This window comes from Notolepis coatsorum (assembly GCF_963971535.1).
Source record: "Notolepis coatsorum genome assembly, chromosome: 14".
NCBI classification, from domain to species: Eukaryota; Metazoa; Chordata; class Actinopteri; order Aulopiformes; family Paralepididae; genus Notolepis; species Notolepis coatsorum.
Genome location: NC_140178.1, coordinates 49,572,089 through 49,592,394, shown reverse-complemented (window position 1 = coordinate 49,592,394; position 20,306 = coordinate 49,572,089). Strand labels below are relative to the sequence as shown.

The 20,306-nt window shown below is 42.9% G+C and overlaps 1 protein-coding gene across 1 annotated transcript in view; it reads left to right on the top strand.

Annotated features, from left to right (window-relative positions):
* Positions 1 to 3,742: 3,742 nt before the first annotated feature.
* The window catches only part of tnrc18 (trinucleotide repeat containing 18), a 151,773-nt gene continuing 135,209 nt past the window's right edge, over positions 3,743 to 20,306 (top strand). The window contains exons 1-2 of the mRNA XM_084329104.1: positions 3,743 to 3,829; positions 5,533 to 5,870. Of these exons, the coding sequence (XP_084185230.1) occupies positions 5,663 to 5,870 (208 nt within the window). The 5' untranslated portion in view covers positions 3,743 to 3,829; positions 5,533 to 5,662. The remainder of the gene's footprint in view (positions 3,830 to 5,532; positions 5,871 to 20,306) is intronic.

The following is a 20,306-nucleotide window of genomic DNA, read 5'->3' as shown; positions in this document are numbered from 1 at the left end:
CTAGTGGCATGTTTATTACATGGAGGCTGGCAGGGTGTCAGGGAAGTAGTGTGTGTTTTTGTGTGTGCATGCCCATGTGTGCGTGTTCCAATCAGTTGGATATGATATGACACTATAATTAACTTGCCTTACAAGCAATCCAAGTAATGTTCTGGGTTTGTCTTGCTGCCATTGAGCAGCATTTCTGCAGCTCAAATGTTTGTGCAAAGCTTGAGATAAAGTATAATGAATGATTTACCCCAGGGGCTCTGTGTGTGTGTCTAGGAGGGGGTGGAGGTAGCCTACAATATTTTCTGGGTTGGCTGTATGTCGATGTGACATTATGATATGGATTATCAAGGCACATGTGATAGCCAGTGAATTACCATATTATTGTCTTTTCATATACAACGTCCCACTATGGATGTTGAAAGGAACGTTTAGCGCTCGCGAAGGACTAATAAAAAATCCGCCTTAATGTATTTCTTTTTTCAGGAGAGGCAGCAACGTCAGAGCTGAATCAATCATCGGCGTCTCCGCGCTCTGTCCCTCGTGGGTTGAGGCAGCCACGCGCCCTGTGGTAAATCGCCAAATCAAATAATTTACCCGATCCACCCAACTGATGATAAGACACAATTAACTCATGTAATTATGTTGTGGAGATATGGAGTTGGAGACATATTATCAAAAGGAAAAACAAAACAAATAAACAAAAGTCAAAATAACCAGCTGTGTTCTAAATCAGATTATCTGATGATTAGAGTGGAATGTCAAATAGGCCGCTTGGATTCTGTTTTATTTGGTCAAGAACGTTAATACAAATGTAGAATTATTTTGTGTGTGGAATGTATGGTATACACACACACACACACAACACACACACACACCATTTAAAGTGGCAAGAACCTTGTTTTAGTATTAGATTATTCCGTGTTTTACAGTAGGCCTACCTACTACTGGTATACCTGATGAGGTTACAGCCATAGGGATAATTTGGACTATCTTCAAAGAACCGTTACCCAGCTGGTGTAAGCTATCGGCTATAAAATATATATTCTACCAAATGGTGCCATCTGCGCTGTTGTAATGTATCCCTGTGAGAAGCGTAACCAAGAAATACACAACCAGCAATTATCTCTTTCATAAGAATTTGATCACATAAAAACACTGTTTCGTCACGTCCTGTTATTCTTTAGAGTGCAAAGTGCATGCATGTATTTGTTTCAAGCTCAGACCATGCCTATTGATTTATTTAATAGTGTGGAACAACTGAATGAGACCGTACGGCTTAGTGTTTAGTTTAGCCTGTCAGGTTGTAATTCACTACTTCGGTGAATAGGTAGAGTCACAGCCATTCAATATATAATATTAACACTATAGGTTACGCAAACGTGTCTGGTTTTTTCTGTAATAAGCAGCCGCTGGCATTTGATAACACAGCAAATTATTAAACTAAATGTTTGTTTTGTTTATGTGTATGCGCAGCGCGGCTCATGTGTAAATTATGCATGTGCGCAAAATTCTAAAGAACGGAGATATATTAATATTTCTTATGTCTATTTGTATTCGAACTATAAGATTGAGAAGAGGACTATAATATGTATGTTTTCTATTGTGAAATAGAGGCCCGATTAACATGTTGATTATCTAAAGCAACAGCCAAGCATGCAGTTTCGTCTATTTTCATATTGTTTCCATTGCCCAGTGTCCCCAAACAACTGTACCATAATATTCTCACATAACCAGTCCATAGCCTACAAAATACCCACCTTAAATTAAAGACACACCATAATGGGTGCGGTTATTTGAAAAGAAAAACAATCAAGAGATGAAACTGTCTCCTGCTTGGAGTGTGAAAAGCAAGCAACAATAGGCCCCTAATCTGAGGCTATTGTCTGAATTCCCAGTCGGAGCGCGCGAGAACAAAGGCTCGCTCGGTCCCCTCGGACACCCGGACGGGACAGCGCTGTGATCTCCTCTTGGTCATGCCCTCCCCGGGTCCCGTCAGGGGTGACAGGCGCAGCGAGCAGACAGGTCAGCGGGAGGAGAGCTGTTTCTGCACCTTCCTCTCTGCGGCTCCGGCAAATTACAGTATGGCGGTGCATTGCGTGCTCGGTCACGATCCCTAGAACAGTCCTCGCGTTGACAGGTACGGCTCCGTGACTGTCGTGTTGTCCCCTCTCTGCCTAATGGCGAGGTTTTGGGTTGAAGCGGCACCGTTGTTATTCAGATGAGCTCGTTTCTCTCGTCTCATTGCTGTTTTGGTCTCTCTCTCTCTCTCTCTCTCTCTCTCTCTCTCTCTCTCTCTCTCTCTCTCTCTCTCTCTCTCTCTCTCTCTCTCTCTCTCTCTCTCTCTCTCTCTCTCTCTCTCTCTCTCTCTCTCTCTCTCTCTCTCTCTCTCTCTCTCTCCCTGCCGTGGTGGAGGGACGCCTTGAAACCGTCTCACGGGAAGAAGCGAAGGAGGGGTGGGGGGGGGGGGCTTGACATGGGTAGTTTGAAACCGCCTCAGATTTTTTTAATCAACATTTTTGTCACACTGAGCGGTTTACTTCAAACGAGATTTATACACCAACCAGAAAGGGACCGTTCCCTGCGCGAGTAAAAATGGCGAATTCATGTGAGAGTTTTGGAGCCACGATTCACACGTCCTTGTAGAAAGCCCCCCCCACCCCTCCTTTCTGTATTCTGCATAATGGTTGAATCACCACTTTTTTCTCCTTCTCTTCTGATGCAAATCGGACTCGGAGCAGATTATACAAGGAGACACCCTTACCTGCCCATTGTCCCTTGATAGGTCATTGTCCAGTTTCCATATAGTTGGAACAGGGACCAGGGTTTGATTGATTGAAAAGTTTATTAACAGATTGCAGAATGGGTACAGTACAGTACAGCTCAATACATACAATTGTTAAGGGGATGCAGACCAGAGAAAGACTTTCGTCTTGTTTACATCAGAGTCCCCCATTTTCAATTCATCATAACATATATGACATACATGACATACAGATAGGGTGGCAATAGAACAGTCAGGTCTAGTTCTATGCTGCTATGTTTAAATTAAGTGTTACCACCTAATTGTAGGCCTAGTCTTGCGTAATCGCTGGATACAGTAAGAGGTTAAACTGGTTGTACTGGGGCCTATTTTCTTTGCAGCGAGTTTCAAGTGTTTCCGTGAGTTTACGGCTTGGTTCAATTCGCTGCTGCACGAGTGCCAACACACACCACAGGCCATATGCTATCCATCTCAGGCGCGTAAAGCAGTAAATGTGCAATCCCGCTCAGATTAAATTGTGTTTATACAAGCTATTCCACTGCCTTCCTGAGCAACGCTCCTGCAGGTCCAAGGACGCTCCTGGCCTCTAGTTGTCAGACCTGACAGAGCGGAATGCCTCATTTGCGTCTATTTTAACCAGCATAGACCTGGGGAGGAGAGTCGCCTTGAAACTGCACCCCCCCACCCTCCACGAAATTCCCACTGCTTGTTTTGATCATCCAGTCTTGAAGGAAGAGAGGGGACCTTGAAACGGCTCAACCTCCTCCTTGGTCCATAATTGGTTTTATAGAACTGGCGAGCAGCCAAAGTGTTTACATCGCGCTGAAGGACACTTTATGCAGCCTATCATCGAGGCCCGTCGTTGAGTGTGTTGGGTTGGGTGGAGGGGGGCGGGCCTTGTGAAACAATGCTTGTTTCATTGCTGAGGAGTTGACGGACGCGTGAGGGGCTCCACTCCCCCCGTCAGCCCCAGTTTACCTCCGGACCAGCCAGTCATGGACTACTCCACTTCTCTCAGCAGCCGCTCGGATTTTGAGGAACCTTTACATTTTTTCCTGCTCAGATTTCCCCATTCAAGTAAGAGTTCAACATTTTTTTTTCTTGTTCTCAAAAGTGGACACCGTGCTCAATATTAAAAAAGCTGTTCAAACATCTTCACAAGAATGTTTTGTGTATATATAAGTAAAAAAAAAAAGGCGCGGAGCTGAATATACAAATATTTCTGGATGCATTCGTTCGTTGTGTTTACGCGCAATCTAAAACCATACTACTCGGTGCATTTCCTTCCAGAAAGTTTTGCGTCTCGTAATGGAACCGTGAAAAGTTTGAAACGTGGCTGATATCTATGCTGCCTCTCTGCTTCTCTTCTTACCGCATGGCGCAGAGACCACTGACCAGGCTGATCTGCGAGCGCCTGGGAAAACAAGTTTAGCTGTTTTTTTTAACGTTCAAATGATCTTTATTGTGGTTTCTAAACGAGCCATTCTTCCAGATCCCGCCCGCCCGTGTATCACGAGCAATGGTTGTGATCGGGGTTTAGCCCGCGGCTTGTAGCCTCTGAAGGTTAATTTGACTTTCGCCCCTTTTTAACTGACATTATTTAGCCATTGCTACAATATTCAGCCTTTTTGCCATGTTGTTTTACCTATGTCTCTAGCTTAATCCGAAATCATCTTTTTTTAGGCTAGGTTTTATAAGCCTTCGCCGGTTGTCTTTCTATTTTCGAATGACGCTGACAAAGCTAGTCTTTGCCATACCAACGCTAACTATGTTGACTACTTTATTTGTCATTTTATAACGTTTGAAATGTCGATCAAGACTATTGTAGCCAAATGTGTTCCAAAATGATATGAATAAGCCTATTTGCGCATTGAAGACAACGGGTTCTGGCTTGGATGGATAATAATAAACACTAATTAAATTGAATTATCTTGCCATTTATGTTGTAAATACGAACGTTTACTCAAAAACATACGCCTATATTGTAAAACTTTTTATATGAAGGGTAGCAGATGATGTTTTTAAACGTGCGGAATGAAGTGTTTACGGGTTGGGTTCTGATTTCTGTCCATGCAGGGCAGCAGCACCCATGAAGTAGCCCAGACTAAACCCGCATCTGTGGGCAACAAAACACCACTCACCCGCTGATTAATGATGCAGCCTTTTGCAACCTTATTTATTTTTAACCCGTTTGAAATTTATATTTGATGCGCCATAGGTATTACGGTGTAGGCTATAGGTTTACACAAGGACTCTGCCCTTCGCCTACATAGCTGGATTTTACTTTGGGAATACAGCTGGGCTCGTCGAAAACATATCGAATAGCTTATTAAAATGACCGTGTTCCTAATAACGCCGCGTGTTGTGCTCCAGAGCGCCCTGCTCGCCCCGCAGTGACGCCCGCCTTCTGCTCGTGTCGCCCGGGGAAGCGGAGCCCTGCGACGGCTGCTCGCTCGGTATGCAGTGGGGGATGGAAGGCTTGTTGTAGTCCGCTTAAAGATTAGATCATGGTATTGTAATACATTTAAAGCTACGACGAGACATGCACACACACGCAAAGGCAAGTTATTGTGTGTGTGTTTTTTTTTCGTGAATAGAAAATATTCGACATTTAGTTTTTAAAGTGGTTTTCCAAACTGCGTCATTGCTCGGCTAGTGGGCTGAATGTTTCTCTGAAAGAAGCCAGATCCTTAAAAAAAACCTTCTGTTTACCACAGTTTGTTCAGTCTGACCTCTTGTAGATTCTATATCAAGCGGTTTTCCCTGTCGTGTTTTTATAGGTCAGCAGGATGACTGAAAAGGACCCCGAATCGCCTGGAAATCTAAAGACATTATTATTATAGCCAGCACTGGCTTTTTCGGAATATCCGAACGGACCGTTTCTTTTCACAAGTTTCCCTGCTGTGGATAATGGATGGCCGAGATTTTGGACCTCCCCGATCCGTCCATGTACCACCTCCTCTGCTGGCGGGGCTCGCTATGGAGTCTCACCGACTCGGAGCGGCAGCCGCAGCCGGGAGGATCCCTCCCTCGCCCGGCCACTTGGGCGCGAGTCACCCGCCGCCTCTCCACGCTGGGAAATTCTTGCCATCGGCCATTAACCTACATCCACACCATAGTAAGTGCATGGTGTTGATCTACTAGCGCAATAGAATGCATGCACTGTGACTGTCGAAGAGCCACGACTCCTTTGAATTGTAATAAATTAACTTAAAATAACGCTGCGCAAAATGCAGCCAGGTTTCTGTTCGCCTGGAAAGGCAATTGCGGTCGTCGTTTGAACCCTAGAATGTCATTATGGTGTCGATCGGGAAATGAACCCTTGTTGTAGATTATTCTTGGAGAGGAGTGGCTGTTTTAAAGCGGCGACAAGTTATAGATTTGACTGCCAAAATGTGTTGTCACTTTTATCGTTCCTCAACCCCTTCCTTCGCCCGCAATGGCAGAAAATGACTTGGCAGTTTGTAACACATAGGACTACACTCTGTTAAGACTACGCACACACACAGACACACAACCGCACACACTGGAAGGCTGTGGCGTGGGTGTTGTTGCAGCAGTGCAGGTCAGAATGAAATTGGTCTTGGATTGCATATGGATCATTACGCACCCATTGCTGTGAAAGCAGAGATACACTGTGTGTTTTTGTGTGTAGCCTAACAGCCATGTGTGTGTGTGCGCTCGCGAGCGTGTGTGTAGCGGCTAGCCTAACAAGAGCAGTGTGTGTAGCCTAACAGAGCGGTGTGTGTAGCCTAACAGAGCAGTGTGTGTGTGTAGATTTGACAGAGCTGTGTGTGTGTACCCTAACAGTGTCCTGTTTGTGTGTGTGTATATGTGCTGTAGGCAGGTGTGATAAAGTTGTGACCTCAGAGAAAACACCACTCCCCTCTGTCAGGGAAAATGGCTTGTGTGTGTGTTAGTGGAGAGGGGAGAGTGAGGCAAATGGCTGTGGTTAAGTCACCCCTATTTGGAGTAAAACTCAGCCTTCTGGAACATTTGGCAAACGACTGATCTGCTTTTCCTGCATTTGTGCCGTTCTGTTGGACACCCCCATTGCTTCTCAAGTGCAAAGGGGAGCCTCCCTGTGTGTGTGCACGTGCATGTAAATGGATGGATGAGTGTGTGTGCGTGTGTGCGCACACAAGTGAACACGCCTGCCAGTATGCATTAAGACTCTCAGTAGTGCATGATTTGATCTGATAGAAGCTTTAGTGTTTCCCAGACCCAGACTCAAACACACTGATGTTTCTTTTCGACCCTGCCGTATGTCTGTGTGGACATAATCCTACCCTTTGACCGGTACATCACATCGATGTGCTATATATCAGGGGTGCCCAAATTTTTTGGACATGGGGCATTATGAAATAATGTAACCTGGGTGGTGGGTCAAATAATGTGAGTCGATATTGAATAGTTTAATACATGTAACAAGTAAATAACAGTGTCATAGGTGTAATGTCGGTGTGTTTGTACCTTGTTGTAATAAGTCAAGTTTGTTTCAAAATCCCCTTTACGGGTTGTTAAATTGCATCAAAATAGACCAAATGGAATATGTGATAAATCTCTGGAACCATTTGTCCGGGGTGGTGGGCCTAATTTGTGAGCCCTACATTGAGCAGCACTATATGCTATTCCCTACTGGCTCTTTCTTGATGTCTTGACTCCTTTCATTGGTGTACAGTACACTGACTACAGTAATAATGCCGCTATCCGCAAAGGAAGCATTGAAATAACATCATGCAAAACGTCAGTGTTTTATGTTTGCACAGGGTTCTGCGGTCAGACGAGGGGAAGAATACGTTTCAGCCGGGCTTGAAAAACCACAGGCTGTGTGTTGGAAAAGTCGGGTCTGCTGTGTCTTTTTAACACAGTGGAAAGTTTGACACGTTCTCTCACACTGTTGTCGCATCCTTTCAAAGTAACGCAGCGGCGGCAGACAGGAATTACAAGTCATCACAATGAAGTGACTGCTCCAGTCTTACGTTTCTTGACACGTCCTGCAGTTTACATCCCAATTTAGCCGCGATCCCCTTCCCCGGCGTTAGCTGTGTGGGTTCAGTCAACGCCGTACCTGTCACTCACTCGGGTGGGGGGGTTTGGTGTAGCAACGATGTAGACGCTCGCAGGGACGTGGCTCTGATAAAGAATTTGACACGCAGGCAGAAGCCGATACTCTCGCTACTAGTAGACAGCGCATGAAAAGTTGCAGATGATGAATCGACCGTACAGCATGATTGTTAGAATGATTGACGCGTGTGTGTGTGAGAGAGAGGGGGAAATAATCGAGAAAAATGCAGAAGGTAATGTCTTTATTTAGCCGATAATCAGTAGTTTGGTTGATCCTGTGGTTCCAAAATGGCATGGAAACACATTTAGGCGGATTATTCGATTTGTGGAATCGCTGTTACTGCATAAATTTGCCATACGTGGGTTAAGTGTGTGTCTGTGCCTGTGTGTGTGTGTGAACGTAGTGCCATTTTATTGCAGAACATCAGTAGAGATGATGTTTCTCGGTTCCCCCTCCCTGTGGTTCTCTGAACAAGCCGTGTGTGTGTGGAACTAGTTGCCGGGGTTTCGAAAAGTGGAATTGACCTTGTTACTCTTCCATTCCAGTTTGGCTCTCTAAACACTCCTTTTTTTAAAAGCTGGATGTGTTCTATTCATCCCACACGGCGACCTTCTCGCTCTCATCTCTCTCACATACACACACAGACCCTCCACCCACTGCAACGCATCGCTGTAGGATGCAGGTCATTCAGCTTCATGGTGGTGCACACCTCCACATCGAATCACACTGTCCAATAGTAAGATCCCCGCTCTGTGGTTGTAATAGCAGTATACAGGCCTATTATGTGATCATTACATGTTAGTTAATTACAATAAATAATAAAGATGAAATCATGATTCCTTAAAGATTTTAAGTCAGGGAGCCAAATATGTTTTTTTCTTCTCTTTCTGTCATGGGACCCAGGCTCATTGAAACATCAATCATATCACTACTGTCGTCGTGTGACAAAGACTCATTGAAACTAGGCTTGGGCGGTATCCTTATTTTCAAACCGGCAAACCTTTATGTTATAATACCCCGGTGCACGGTATTTGACGGTATGACTTTCATTTTCATCCGCGGGGGGGGGGGGGGGGGGGGGGGGGGGGGGTTACGTGTTACCAAGTAAACAAATCATCGTCAGCTCTCAGAACGGTAGTCCCGCACCGGTAGAAGCCTGCACCGTTTTAGCGTTAGCATCTAGCCTATAGCCATGGCAGACTATTTGATTCCTTAAGGGCTAGAAATTGCCTGGGTTTTGGTCATATGCTCCCGAAATGCTCCCGTTGTTTGGCTACTTCTATGTGCAGTGAAGACTACTCGAATGCTTTATAACCTAGTCATTGATTTAGTTCAGGGTAATCTAAGATTAGCCGCAGAGCTACCGCTACTTAACGTGAGCTAACGCTAGTTATTCAAGCTCAGTAGCTCACAGAGAGAGATAAACAGCTGACAGCGGATAGTACAGGACGGTACAAATACAATAAAAAGGCGGGTGGGGGCTGTTGTGTAAACCTTGTACTCTTTAGTTCACATATAATAATTTAGTTCACATATAATAAGAGACGGATTGCGCCACAACAACACTGCTCTCGTCACAACGCTTTACGGTATTTTCACAGCACTGTCGCAACATTACCGTAAAACGTGAACACCGTTGTGACCCACTCGCTCCACTAGAGCGGTCTCGCCCTCTGCTGGCGCGTGTGTGCACTACACTCAGTGTGTGCACTACACTCAAAACTCTGTTTCACTGTTATAGAAACTGAAGCGCATCTGTGATTTTGACGGTGACGGACGGTATTGAAAATCAATACCGTAGGTATTTCTAAATACCCTGGTATACCTTAATACCGTCATACCGCCCAAGCCTAATTGAAACGTCACAAACATATTACTGCCGTCGTCATGAGGGGACCCAACAGAAGAAGGCCTGTGTCGCCGCTTGGGGTCCCCTGAGATAGTTCAAAGTGGCACGTTTGGCTGTTGTAGAAAAGTGCAATAGCTGAGCCACAGTTGCCCCAGAGAGTGAGACTGACCCAAGAAACAGCAGCTCAAACAGGAGTACAGAGGAGCAATGAATGCACGACAAATCAAGAGACAGGATAAACATCAGACATGCATTTATAAAATGGAGAGAATTGAGGAGTGCAAAACCATTTTCCAGCGATGCAGAGACGGTCGCTATAATCGTCCTTAGTTTAAGCTAATCAAGCTATATGCTCGCTAGCTAATGCTACAACTCTGTCATAAATTGTACGAGTTTTCACAGCTGCTTAGTCGTCTGGTTTTACCCTCTGTAGGTTTCAGCGGGGCAGGGGCTGGTCCCCCACCAGAGCAGAACCACAACAACGGTGTTGTCGTTTTAGTCTGTGTTGTTGTAGCACTGAAGTAGCCTTTAGTGCAGTGCTAAGAAATGGCCTGAAGGACCAATAGGGAGGTGTAGTGTTGGTTACGTCATTGTTGTTTCCGGCCGGTCCACCTCGCTTGAAATCACAATATATTTCCCCATTGCCCATTTCTAAATAGTCTTGTTTAAAACAAATGAAGCATGAACATTTGCATGGTGTACCTTTCTGTGCGTATTCATCCACAATCTATAGCTCAACATGAAAATATTCGCAATTAATCGTAAAATAATTACGTCATTTTATTTCAACCAAAAATGCTTAAACAATAATGTTAGTGATAGAAGGGAACTCATTTTGTGCAAAAATGGAAAGCTTGCCAATGTTCATGAGGCAGAATTATTACAATAGCCGATAATCCATTTTCCCAATGATAAATCCCTAAACGGGTGGACCGTGCGGGCGGTCCAAAGTGACGTCAGACTAGGGATGCACTTTGGCCGAAAATGACCAAAAAAGGCCTTTTGGCTTTCGGCCGAAAGAGTTTTTTCACCGAAAATATATCACCGAAACAGAAACAACCTGTAACCTAAGTCCTAACGCATGTTGTTGTGATGATGTCATCAAAACGTGGCTTCAGTCATTACATGCGCGCTGTTTCTATGTGTCGCGCTGTTTCTATGTAAACTCAGCGCACAACGCGTCCAATAAATGCGTCTTTAACATGCTTTATATCCTTATTTACTATATGCCCGTTGCGGTTAACTTAAGAGGGGGGGGATTGTGTTTCTCACATTGACGCTGTCTGTCATTGATAATATAATCTGAAGAGCATTATTATTATCATTCTCGAGAATACACGTCGCGCGTCTACTGTGCCAAAGTCAAGAGAGCACATTCATCTGCGGACTAGAAAGGTGCGCTCAGTAGAGCACAGATGTCCGCCACTTGACTTGGAATTAATGTACTGTATGCATTCAGAAGTGCTGAATAAATGTTTTATGGACCCATAATAGTGATTATTTATTATTTAAGTTAAGTTTTGCCATAATCTTATATTTTTCCATAATCAGGTAGCTGAACAACATTGGTAAAAAAAATTCTATTCTATGAATCATTTTCGGCATTCGGTTTTCGGCCAACTGTTTCCTATTTTTGGTATCTGTTTCGGCCAAGAATTTCCCATTCGGTGCATCCCTACGTCAGACTACACCTCCCTATAGGATCAAGTATTGAGAATTGTGTGTGTGAAATCTTGAGTCTGTAAGTGGTTCTAATCTAGACCATCTGAGGCTATAGCAGTGAAGGCCAGTGCCGTGTTGATGTGCCAGTGGTCTCAATTTGCTCTGTGCACAACTTGATTAATTAATAAAATAAAAAAGAAGACGTATTGTCGCTTTAAATATACATAACATCTATGATCTAACCAAAGAGCATCGTTGCCAAGGTGTCAGGAGGCTATCCATCAGCCCTGATGAAAACAGCTAGTCTTTGTTTTACATTAGCCTATTCTCTCAGTAGATCTTAGTTACACCAAATGCAAATGGTACATGGTAAGTAAGTCGGATCCTACCATTATATTGAGTGACAACGCTAGCCCACATTCCTGCCGAGTGTCCAATCACTGTACACGAGAACTCTACTCCCTGCATGATGAAGCAGATAGGGCAGCAGGTGGGTTGACTGTCCAGGGAGAGGGAGAAAGAGAGAGAGAGAGGTAGAGCTGTGTGGTACCACCTGAAATCCATATCATTGTATATGACCATATTTGCCTCTGTAATGATAATGATAGTCCATCATGTTGGCCCTCTGTCAACATGTTTGTATAGTAGGCTTGGGCAATATGGCGACGTTATCGCTCACATGGCCACGATAATGGCCCACACGTGTCCCAGATAACAGAATCATATTCAATTATGCAACACCTGTTATGAATCTTGCGCTATAGTTAGTCTCTTTCCTTTTTTCTCGCTTTCTCTATGCTTCACCGCATTGTTGTAGCCTATCAAAAAATTATTGTATCCACGCAAGTCTACATTCTAACCCTGTATATAACAAAACTTTGGAAAGATGTCGGCTCTCTGTAGCTAAATTAATTCAAATGCGCCTAACTTGACACTGTGGCGAGAGTGTACGAGGGCAGTTTCTAGGTTCATTGGGAAAGAAGTGGTTTAACACTTTGGTTGCCTAAGGTTAAATTAATGATATACCATAGATTTCCAGCGCTATTTGTCTATGGAGAAAGTCCCCTTCTTTGCAGGGCTATAACTTTTTAAATTCTATTGCTACATTGCCATTATTAGGGCCCATTCAAAGTCCTATATGTATTGTTCATTGTGTAGCAACGTTAAACTTTTTCATTCACATATTCATAGTAAAGTATGGTCTAATGTATAAGTATGTTTTCATCTCTTTCTGCAGCTTTCTCCAGAACGTGATATATAGCCCCAAATGCATTATATTGATGATGAAATACAGTTTGATGGCAATCAGCGCGATATAAAAAATTCCAACTAGACGTACTTCTAGAAGTTACTACACGTCATCTGATGTTGACCGGATGGGCGAGGGGGCGTTTATAATTCCGTGGGCAGCGTTATACCAATCATCTAATGTGGGTCAAATGTTGATAATATCAGTTATTATCGAAGACGGTAACGTTACACGCTGAAACTCACCCCAGTCTCCGCGCGCCGTTGGGCGATCATCGTCGAGTAGAAATTTTATCATTATGGGATATATTATTACCCGGTCCATCTCCAGCTTGTATAATGGTATATACGTCCAAATCATGTTGTTTATCGAGTTATTGGCAATCGATCGCTATGTAGTGTGACGAGCTAGAGTGCCGGAACCTATACCGAGTGCCCGGAAGTAATATGGCCGACCAGCAAAACCTCTACTGCGCTTCCTGTTAAGCGGTTGCGCCGATCGGCCACCAGATGGCGCTCCTGAACCGCCAGAGAGCTCAGTGGGTCCTGCTGGTGGATCTCAGGCCAGCGGAGGGACATTATGAATCCGATCGCAGATTTTTGAAATATTGATATAAGGACGCTGTACAGCGTCCCCCGGCAACTTTAGCATGGCCAGCAAAGACGTGAGAAGACGTGTCCCGGCACTCAAAGTGTTAATAATAATAATAATAATAATAATAATAAATAGAATTTGTATTGCACTTTTTGTTCGCTGGGATCCCAAAGTGCTACAGGGTTAAAACATAGTTAAAAAATTTAATAATTATTAGTAAAAAAAAAAACATATTATAAACAGCACAAGAAATGAAATAATAATATCGCAAGAAAAAAATAAAAAGCTAACAGTCAAAGGCCTTTTTAAACAGATTTCAGACCCGTTTTAAAATGGTTTCTATCCATACAGTTGAAATAGCCAGTTTCAAGGAAATGGTAAATACATTGGATTCGCAACATGATTTACCAAGCCATGGATAACGTTAAGTCGTTTCAGATAATAAAAAAAAGGCAGTTGTAGATGCAGTGTTTTATGCAATGATCACTGACATGTGACATATGACACGTGACATATGTCCATCACTGCCCAGTACCCACTTGATCAATTCTCACTGGAAGCTGGAATCAAAATGCTTGAATCTTTCCCAGTGTTCCGTGAAAACAACAATAAGAATTCCGGTCAGAATGATTCAAAATAAAAGCTGCAACATATACTGTATGCGTTATCGTCACTTTTCTTAAAAGCAATATCGTCAGAGTAGGGGAATTTCAGTACCGCCAAATTTGTGTAAGCAAATGTTTGTCTGTCAGCATGTTATTGGTTGGTGTTTGTCTGCTGTCAGCATCAGCATGTTATTGGTTGGTGTGTACATTCAGTTGAATGAAACTGGTCCAAAATGAAAGCGCCTAGGCAGCACTGCCCTAAAAAAATAACCACAATGGAAATAAGCCTTAGGGCCTTTATTGTGTTTTTATCCTTCTGATTATTTATTTCTGTATCTGGGGCGTATCTGGCTAGAGGAGCCACTTGTATTTGAATGATCAATAAATAATTTCAATCAGTAATTTTATTTAACCAACATACCAATATGGGCAGAAATTGGGTTGATTCATAATGTCTGCATCAGTAAGTAAACACTGCCGAGCCAAAACAAACTACCCCTGTTCAAATTAATGCGTTGTTCCCGCATTGTCGGATCTAAAGTAAATTTAAGAGGGTTATGTATTCTTAAAACATGTAAAAAAGTAAGAACTAATGTAAAAGCTAGATGTGTTTAAATTTTTGGAGTTAAATTGTGGAATAGCCTTAGTGACGGGTTGAAGTTGTGTACTTCTCAGGGGAGATTTAAATAAAAGCCTTAAAGGGGACATGCATTGCTATTACTTTCACTATTTGGGAAACTTTACACAATTCCTGTGAGTCTATGGAACACATCTGTAAAGTCTTTAAAAAAAAATCATTGTTTTGTATTTCTAATCAAGTACTCTAAAGCAGCATTTTTCCACTTCAAGATTTCAAGCTGTTTTGGGCTGGGCTCCGCCCATAAGCGCTCTGAGTGACCGAGAGAGATATAGAGGGCAGGGCTGTACGCTAAGCTTTTTCACTAGGGGCACAGGTGCCCCTAAATGAAAAATTTAGGGGCACATAATATTTTTTATGGGCACTTTTTTAAATAACAATTTTGCCATTATAGTGCAAAAAAAAGATGTTCCTGCCTCATTACTGTGGTCCTTTTATTTAACATTTAAGTGCTTTTGTTTTCAGGTTTATCTTTTATAATGAACCAACTGAGTGTGTAAATCACTAATGGAACAAAAACAACAAACTGTGTGTGCGCTTGTAGTGCTCCTTGAATGAGATCATCACAACACGCACACACCATTGCATTAATCAGGAGTACAAGAAACTCTCTGCATACTTGTTTCACAATGAAAAGTGCTTTAGAAATAAAATGAATTATTACTCTCTACATGCAATTATTTTCATCCACTGATGTGTTTTTGTCTACGTTGTCAAGCCGGTGACAGGAGTCTGTAGGGCCGCACGCAGCGGTATATCCACTTCCCCTAGATGGGCGGCATCTTCTAGAAAACGAGTGTTCATTGGAGGAGCTTGGAGCGCAACGATGATGTTCATTGGTTATGGATTATTATGAGGCGCAAATGGGAGGAATCATAAGGGGGGAGTCAGAGTTCGGCTTGTGCCAGTGAGCGAATCAGCAGATTGCAGATTGTTTTTTTTTGTTTTGTTTACTACTCGCCAGTGTGGCGAGTGCTCTTCATGAATCACTCGCCAAACATAAATAATACTCGCATTTGGCGAGTAAAAGGGCCTAATTTCCTCCCCTGTTTGGAAGCTTTCTGAGGATTATTGTCTGCGTTTCAGACCAAAATGGAGCAAATCATTATGTAAGTCGTACACTGTGAAATGAATGTATACTAATGTGCAAACAGATTGAAAATTTCTCGTATGAAGCACATTCTCAGGGTGAATGTAATGTGAGCTGCCGCGCTCGATGGGCTATTGAGGCAACAGGGGCTTGTCTCGCTTCGCCAGTTTCTGACAACAATGCGTCAAATTGGTTACTAATGTGAAAGATCGGGTCAGGAAAGTGCGGTATCGGCAGATACTCAAAATCACATGATCGTGATCGGATCGGGAGCAAAAAAATGCGATCGGGACATCCCTAAATGTAATACTATGCAAAACGAGAAATAAACAGTGATTTTACCAGCAGTAAGTTGCAAGCCACTTTCATACGGGGAACTGTGACAATTAGTATTATCTTATTTGTAGGGGTGTAACGATGCGACCTCACAACGATTAATTGCGATTACGATTATTCAGGCAACGATTCAATCAGGGACCGAAACTAAAGCCCGCCGCCCGCCAGGGGCGCTCAGTTTTTACCTTTGGCGCTTGACACTTAGAGGGCTGCCCGCCGTGTGGCGTGTAGACGTGTAGTTCATAACGATACTCTTATTTTGATTGTGCGAGTACAGATTATAGCCTCTCGTCTTTTTTTTCTCCGCCGCGAGATCGTTAAAAAACTACAAGTCCCACATTGCACTCAAGTCAACGGTCCAATCACAGTAGAGTGACGTGACTGGTTTCATGAGAAAGAAAGCAAATGACCAATCGGAAGCTCTCATTTGGCTTGTTTACTTCCTGAAACGCCACCATTGCGATATGCGGGCAGTCTGCTCTAGTCTATATCGGACCTCCATGAGCTACCGTTACTGTTTAAACAATGACCCAGTCAACTAGGCCTGCCGCGATAAGCAATAAATCGATTAATTGCCGCGATAATTAAAATTAATGCAATGATTTTGACGGGCGCGATTAATTGCTATTTGCGCGTTTGTTTTAATGAGGCGGAACCAGTGCCCCTTGTCAGTCACTGTCCGTGTTGGGAGGCGGGCCGCTGGCTTTACTACAGAGCAGAGAGCACAGCACAGGAGCTCCGTGGGGCAACACCACATAGCTTAACTACATTTCTCAATAGTGTTGCTCCTTTTAACCAAGTAGCGTTATTTGTAGTGTAACGTTAGCGTTTTAACGTTAGTAGCTAACGTTAAAACTAACTTAAAGTTAGTTGTTCACCAACAATCTCAACATTTGTTTTATCATTAGCTCATGTCGATCTACTAGTAGCATCAGCAAGCTAACGTTAGCTGGCCCCAGTCCACTAGCAGCATGTCGATCTACCAGCAGCATCAGCAAGCTAACGTTAGCTGGCCCCAGTATCAGCAAGCTAGGATAATCACAACAATACTTCCGGTCCGGTCGGTGGGCTTCAAAATAAAAGTCTAAAACACCGTAAAAGACGGAGCGGTGGGCTTCAAAATAAAATTCTCTAACCGGTCGCAATAATATCGCTTATCGCGATATTTTCTGGGGCAATTAATCGCCCAGCAAAATTTGTTATCGTGGCAGGCCTACAGTCAACTATTCACTTTTAGTTTAATACATGACGAGGCATTGTCTAACGGTATCTAGCTGGCTAGCTACTGATAGCTGCTGATATCAACAAATGCTCCAGCAATAGTCGACTCGAGTGCATAATACCTCCGTTCCCTCGTTAGCTAGCTCACGTTAGCTAGCTCACATTAGATCTATCTGTCCCAGTAAACTAAATTGTCTTAACGTTATCTACCGGGCTAGCAGTAGCTACAGATAGCTCCTGATATCAATGTCTTATAACATTGATTGAATGCGTATTCTAGCTGAGGGCATGTTGAATGTGATTTGACAAAAAAACGTAACGTTATACCAATAGGGTCCAGCTGCATCGCCGGAGAATCCTTGCATGCTGAATGTAGGGTCTAGCTGAATATAGGGTCTAGCTGCAGGGCCGGAGAATCCTTGCTGGAGCTGGAGGCTACTCAAGTATACACACAGACAGTGGAGCTGTTTGCAGATAGCGAGCATTTTGACTTATTGCGTGGTGGCGATGTCTCGCAGATAATACAACTACAAGTATGATTATATAATATATATTTTATTTAAAAAAATCTTTTTTATATAAAATATATATATTTTTTTTTAATCAAAAAAAATTTGGCAGGTAAGAAATATGCTTGGCGGGTAGATTCTTCCCATCTACCCGCCACTGGCCGGTGAGTCAAAAAGTTAATTTCGCTCCCTGGATTCAATGCATCATGAAATCTCTTCATTTGACCACGATTCGATATTTTCTATCAGTTAATTCCCCCAAAAATGTTGAATACACAAATGTGGCTGTGGGAACTGATTCACTCAGCATGAATGGACTATAGGTCAATAAAAACAATACACACACAAAAAAAAACGTAATTTTTTTTAATTTCGATTATAATCGATTCTAACATTTAAAAATCGATGCAGTTGAATTGTCACATTAGAATCGATGCATTTCGATTAATCGATGCATCGTTACACCCCTACTTATTTGCATATTGTCTCGTTATTAGATAGATAGATGGGTTGATACTTTATTGATCCCCAGAGGGAAATTTAAGTAGACATTATTTAAGTATTGAAAAACTTCCTAATAGTGGGCTACTCACCTAATGCATGGCTGACATTTGTTAGAAGTGTCCGTGTCCCCGCCAATCATCACTGCCAGATCCGACTTAATTTAATCGGCTATGGTCTCTTATCATATCTCCACATCGGACGTGGTTGTCATAAGATGGACTGATATCCGCTAGGCCTGGGCGCAGTGGGCAGTATGCTTTTTTTCACACCGTTATACCTTCATGACCTAATACCCCGGTGCACGGTATATGACGGTATGACTTTCATTCATTATCATCAGCGGGGGGGGGGGCTAACAATTACTTGTTATTATCACCATACATAACGCTTGCTTATAGGCTTGGGCGGTATCCTTATTTTCAAACCGGCAAACCTTTATGTTATAATACCCCGGTGCACGGTATTTGACGGTATGACTTTCATTTTCATCTGCGGGGGGGGGTTACGTGTTACCAAGTAAACAAATCATCGTCAGCTCTCAGAACGGTAGTCCCGCACCGGTAGAAGCCCGCACCGTTTTAGCGTTAGCATCTAGCCTATAGCCATGGCAGACTATTTGATTCCTTAACGGCTCGAAATTGCCTGTGTTTTGGTCATATGCTCCTGAAAATGCTCCCGCTGTTTGGCTACTTCTATGTGCAGTGAAAACTACTCTAATGCTTTATAACCTAGTAATTGATTTAGTTCAGGGTAATCTAAGATTAGCCGCAGAGCTAACGCTAGCTAACGTGAGCTAACGCTAGCTAATCAAGCTCACAGAGAGAGATAAACAGCTGACAGCGGATAGTACAGGATGGTACAAATACAATAAAATAGCGTGTTGTGTAAACCTTGTACTCTTTAGTTCACATATAATAAGAGACAGATTATTTGCTTGCTCCACTAGTGCACCACAACACACACCAACTCTCGTCACAACGCTTTACGGTATTTTTACAGCACTGTCGCAACATTACCGTAAAAACGTGAACACCGTTGTGACCCACTCGCTCCACTAGACTGGTCTCGCCCTCTGCTGGCGCGTGTGTGCACTACACTCAAAAACTCAGTTTCACTGTAAAAGAAACTGAAGCGCATCTGTGATTTTGACGGTGACGGACGGTATTGATTTTCAATACCGTCGGGATTTCTAAATACCCCGGTATACCTTAATACCGTCATACCGCCCAAGCCTACTACCCACAACAGAAATTAATTGATGCACACGTGCATCTCATTTCTATGGCTTAGTCACAAACGTGATTTATACAGAGACATTTGACAATTGCCCATTAATGGTTCATACATACTGTATAAAGACAACGGAAATCTATTTTAATTTAATTTAATATGACATACGGTAACCTAGTTCTAGATTATGATAGGCTATAATCAGTCTCACTCATCAATGTTTTCTAGGTTATTATGGTATCTCAAACTAATTAGGACCTCTGCTATGACAAATGTATAATAAATACAACCATACTTTTTCTACCCCTTGAATTTTTTTTAACTGCAGAAGTCTGCTGCATTTTGCTCACAGAGTGACTCCCCCCACTCAGAAGCAACCTAACCTCTGCTTTTTTTGAGCAGCATCATATTAAGTACGCAAATTAGTCCAAAGATGATAAAAGGATCAACAGGGCAGTCGCAGAGTTCATCTGTATGGACCAAGTTCCAATATATATACAGTTGAGAAAGCTGGGTTCAGAAACCTTGTACAGCAATTGTTTTGAGTGCAAAAAAAGTTCTCCAGCATTTTGACTGCCATTGCTTTTAATTTAATTAATTTATTCTTGTCATTGTTCATTGTTGTGTTTTAAAATAAAGAACAATAATGACATCTGAGAGTGTTTCCCTGTTTTTGAGGAAAAGTATCGAAATTCATATTGGTATAGTATCGAAACAAAAATGTTGGTATCGTGACAACCCTACACGGGCCATATTTAGGCTCAATTTGCGATGTCCTCGTCGCACTGTACAGCCCTGGAGAGATGGAGGAGGGGGATACTAATAAATGTTGCCGCGGGGGGACATAATCCCACGGGACAATGCATTGGTAACTTGTTTCAAATGACTATACCCCTGTGAATATTATTGCACAGATCGGAATACGGGTGCATGCAACGATATTTTGACAGTGATATGCGAGTGGAGAAGCTCCATCCCTGCGCGCACACACACATTTACA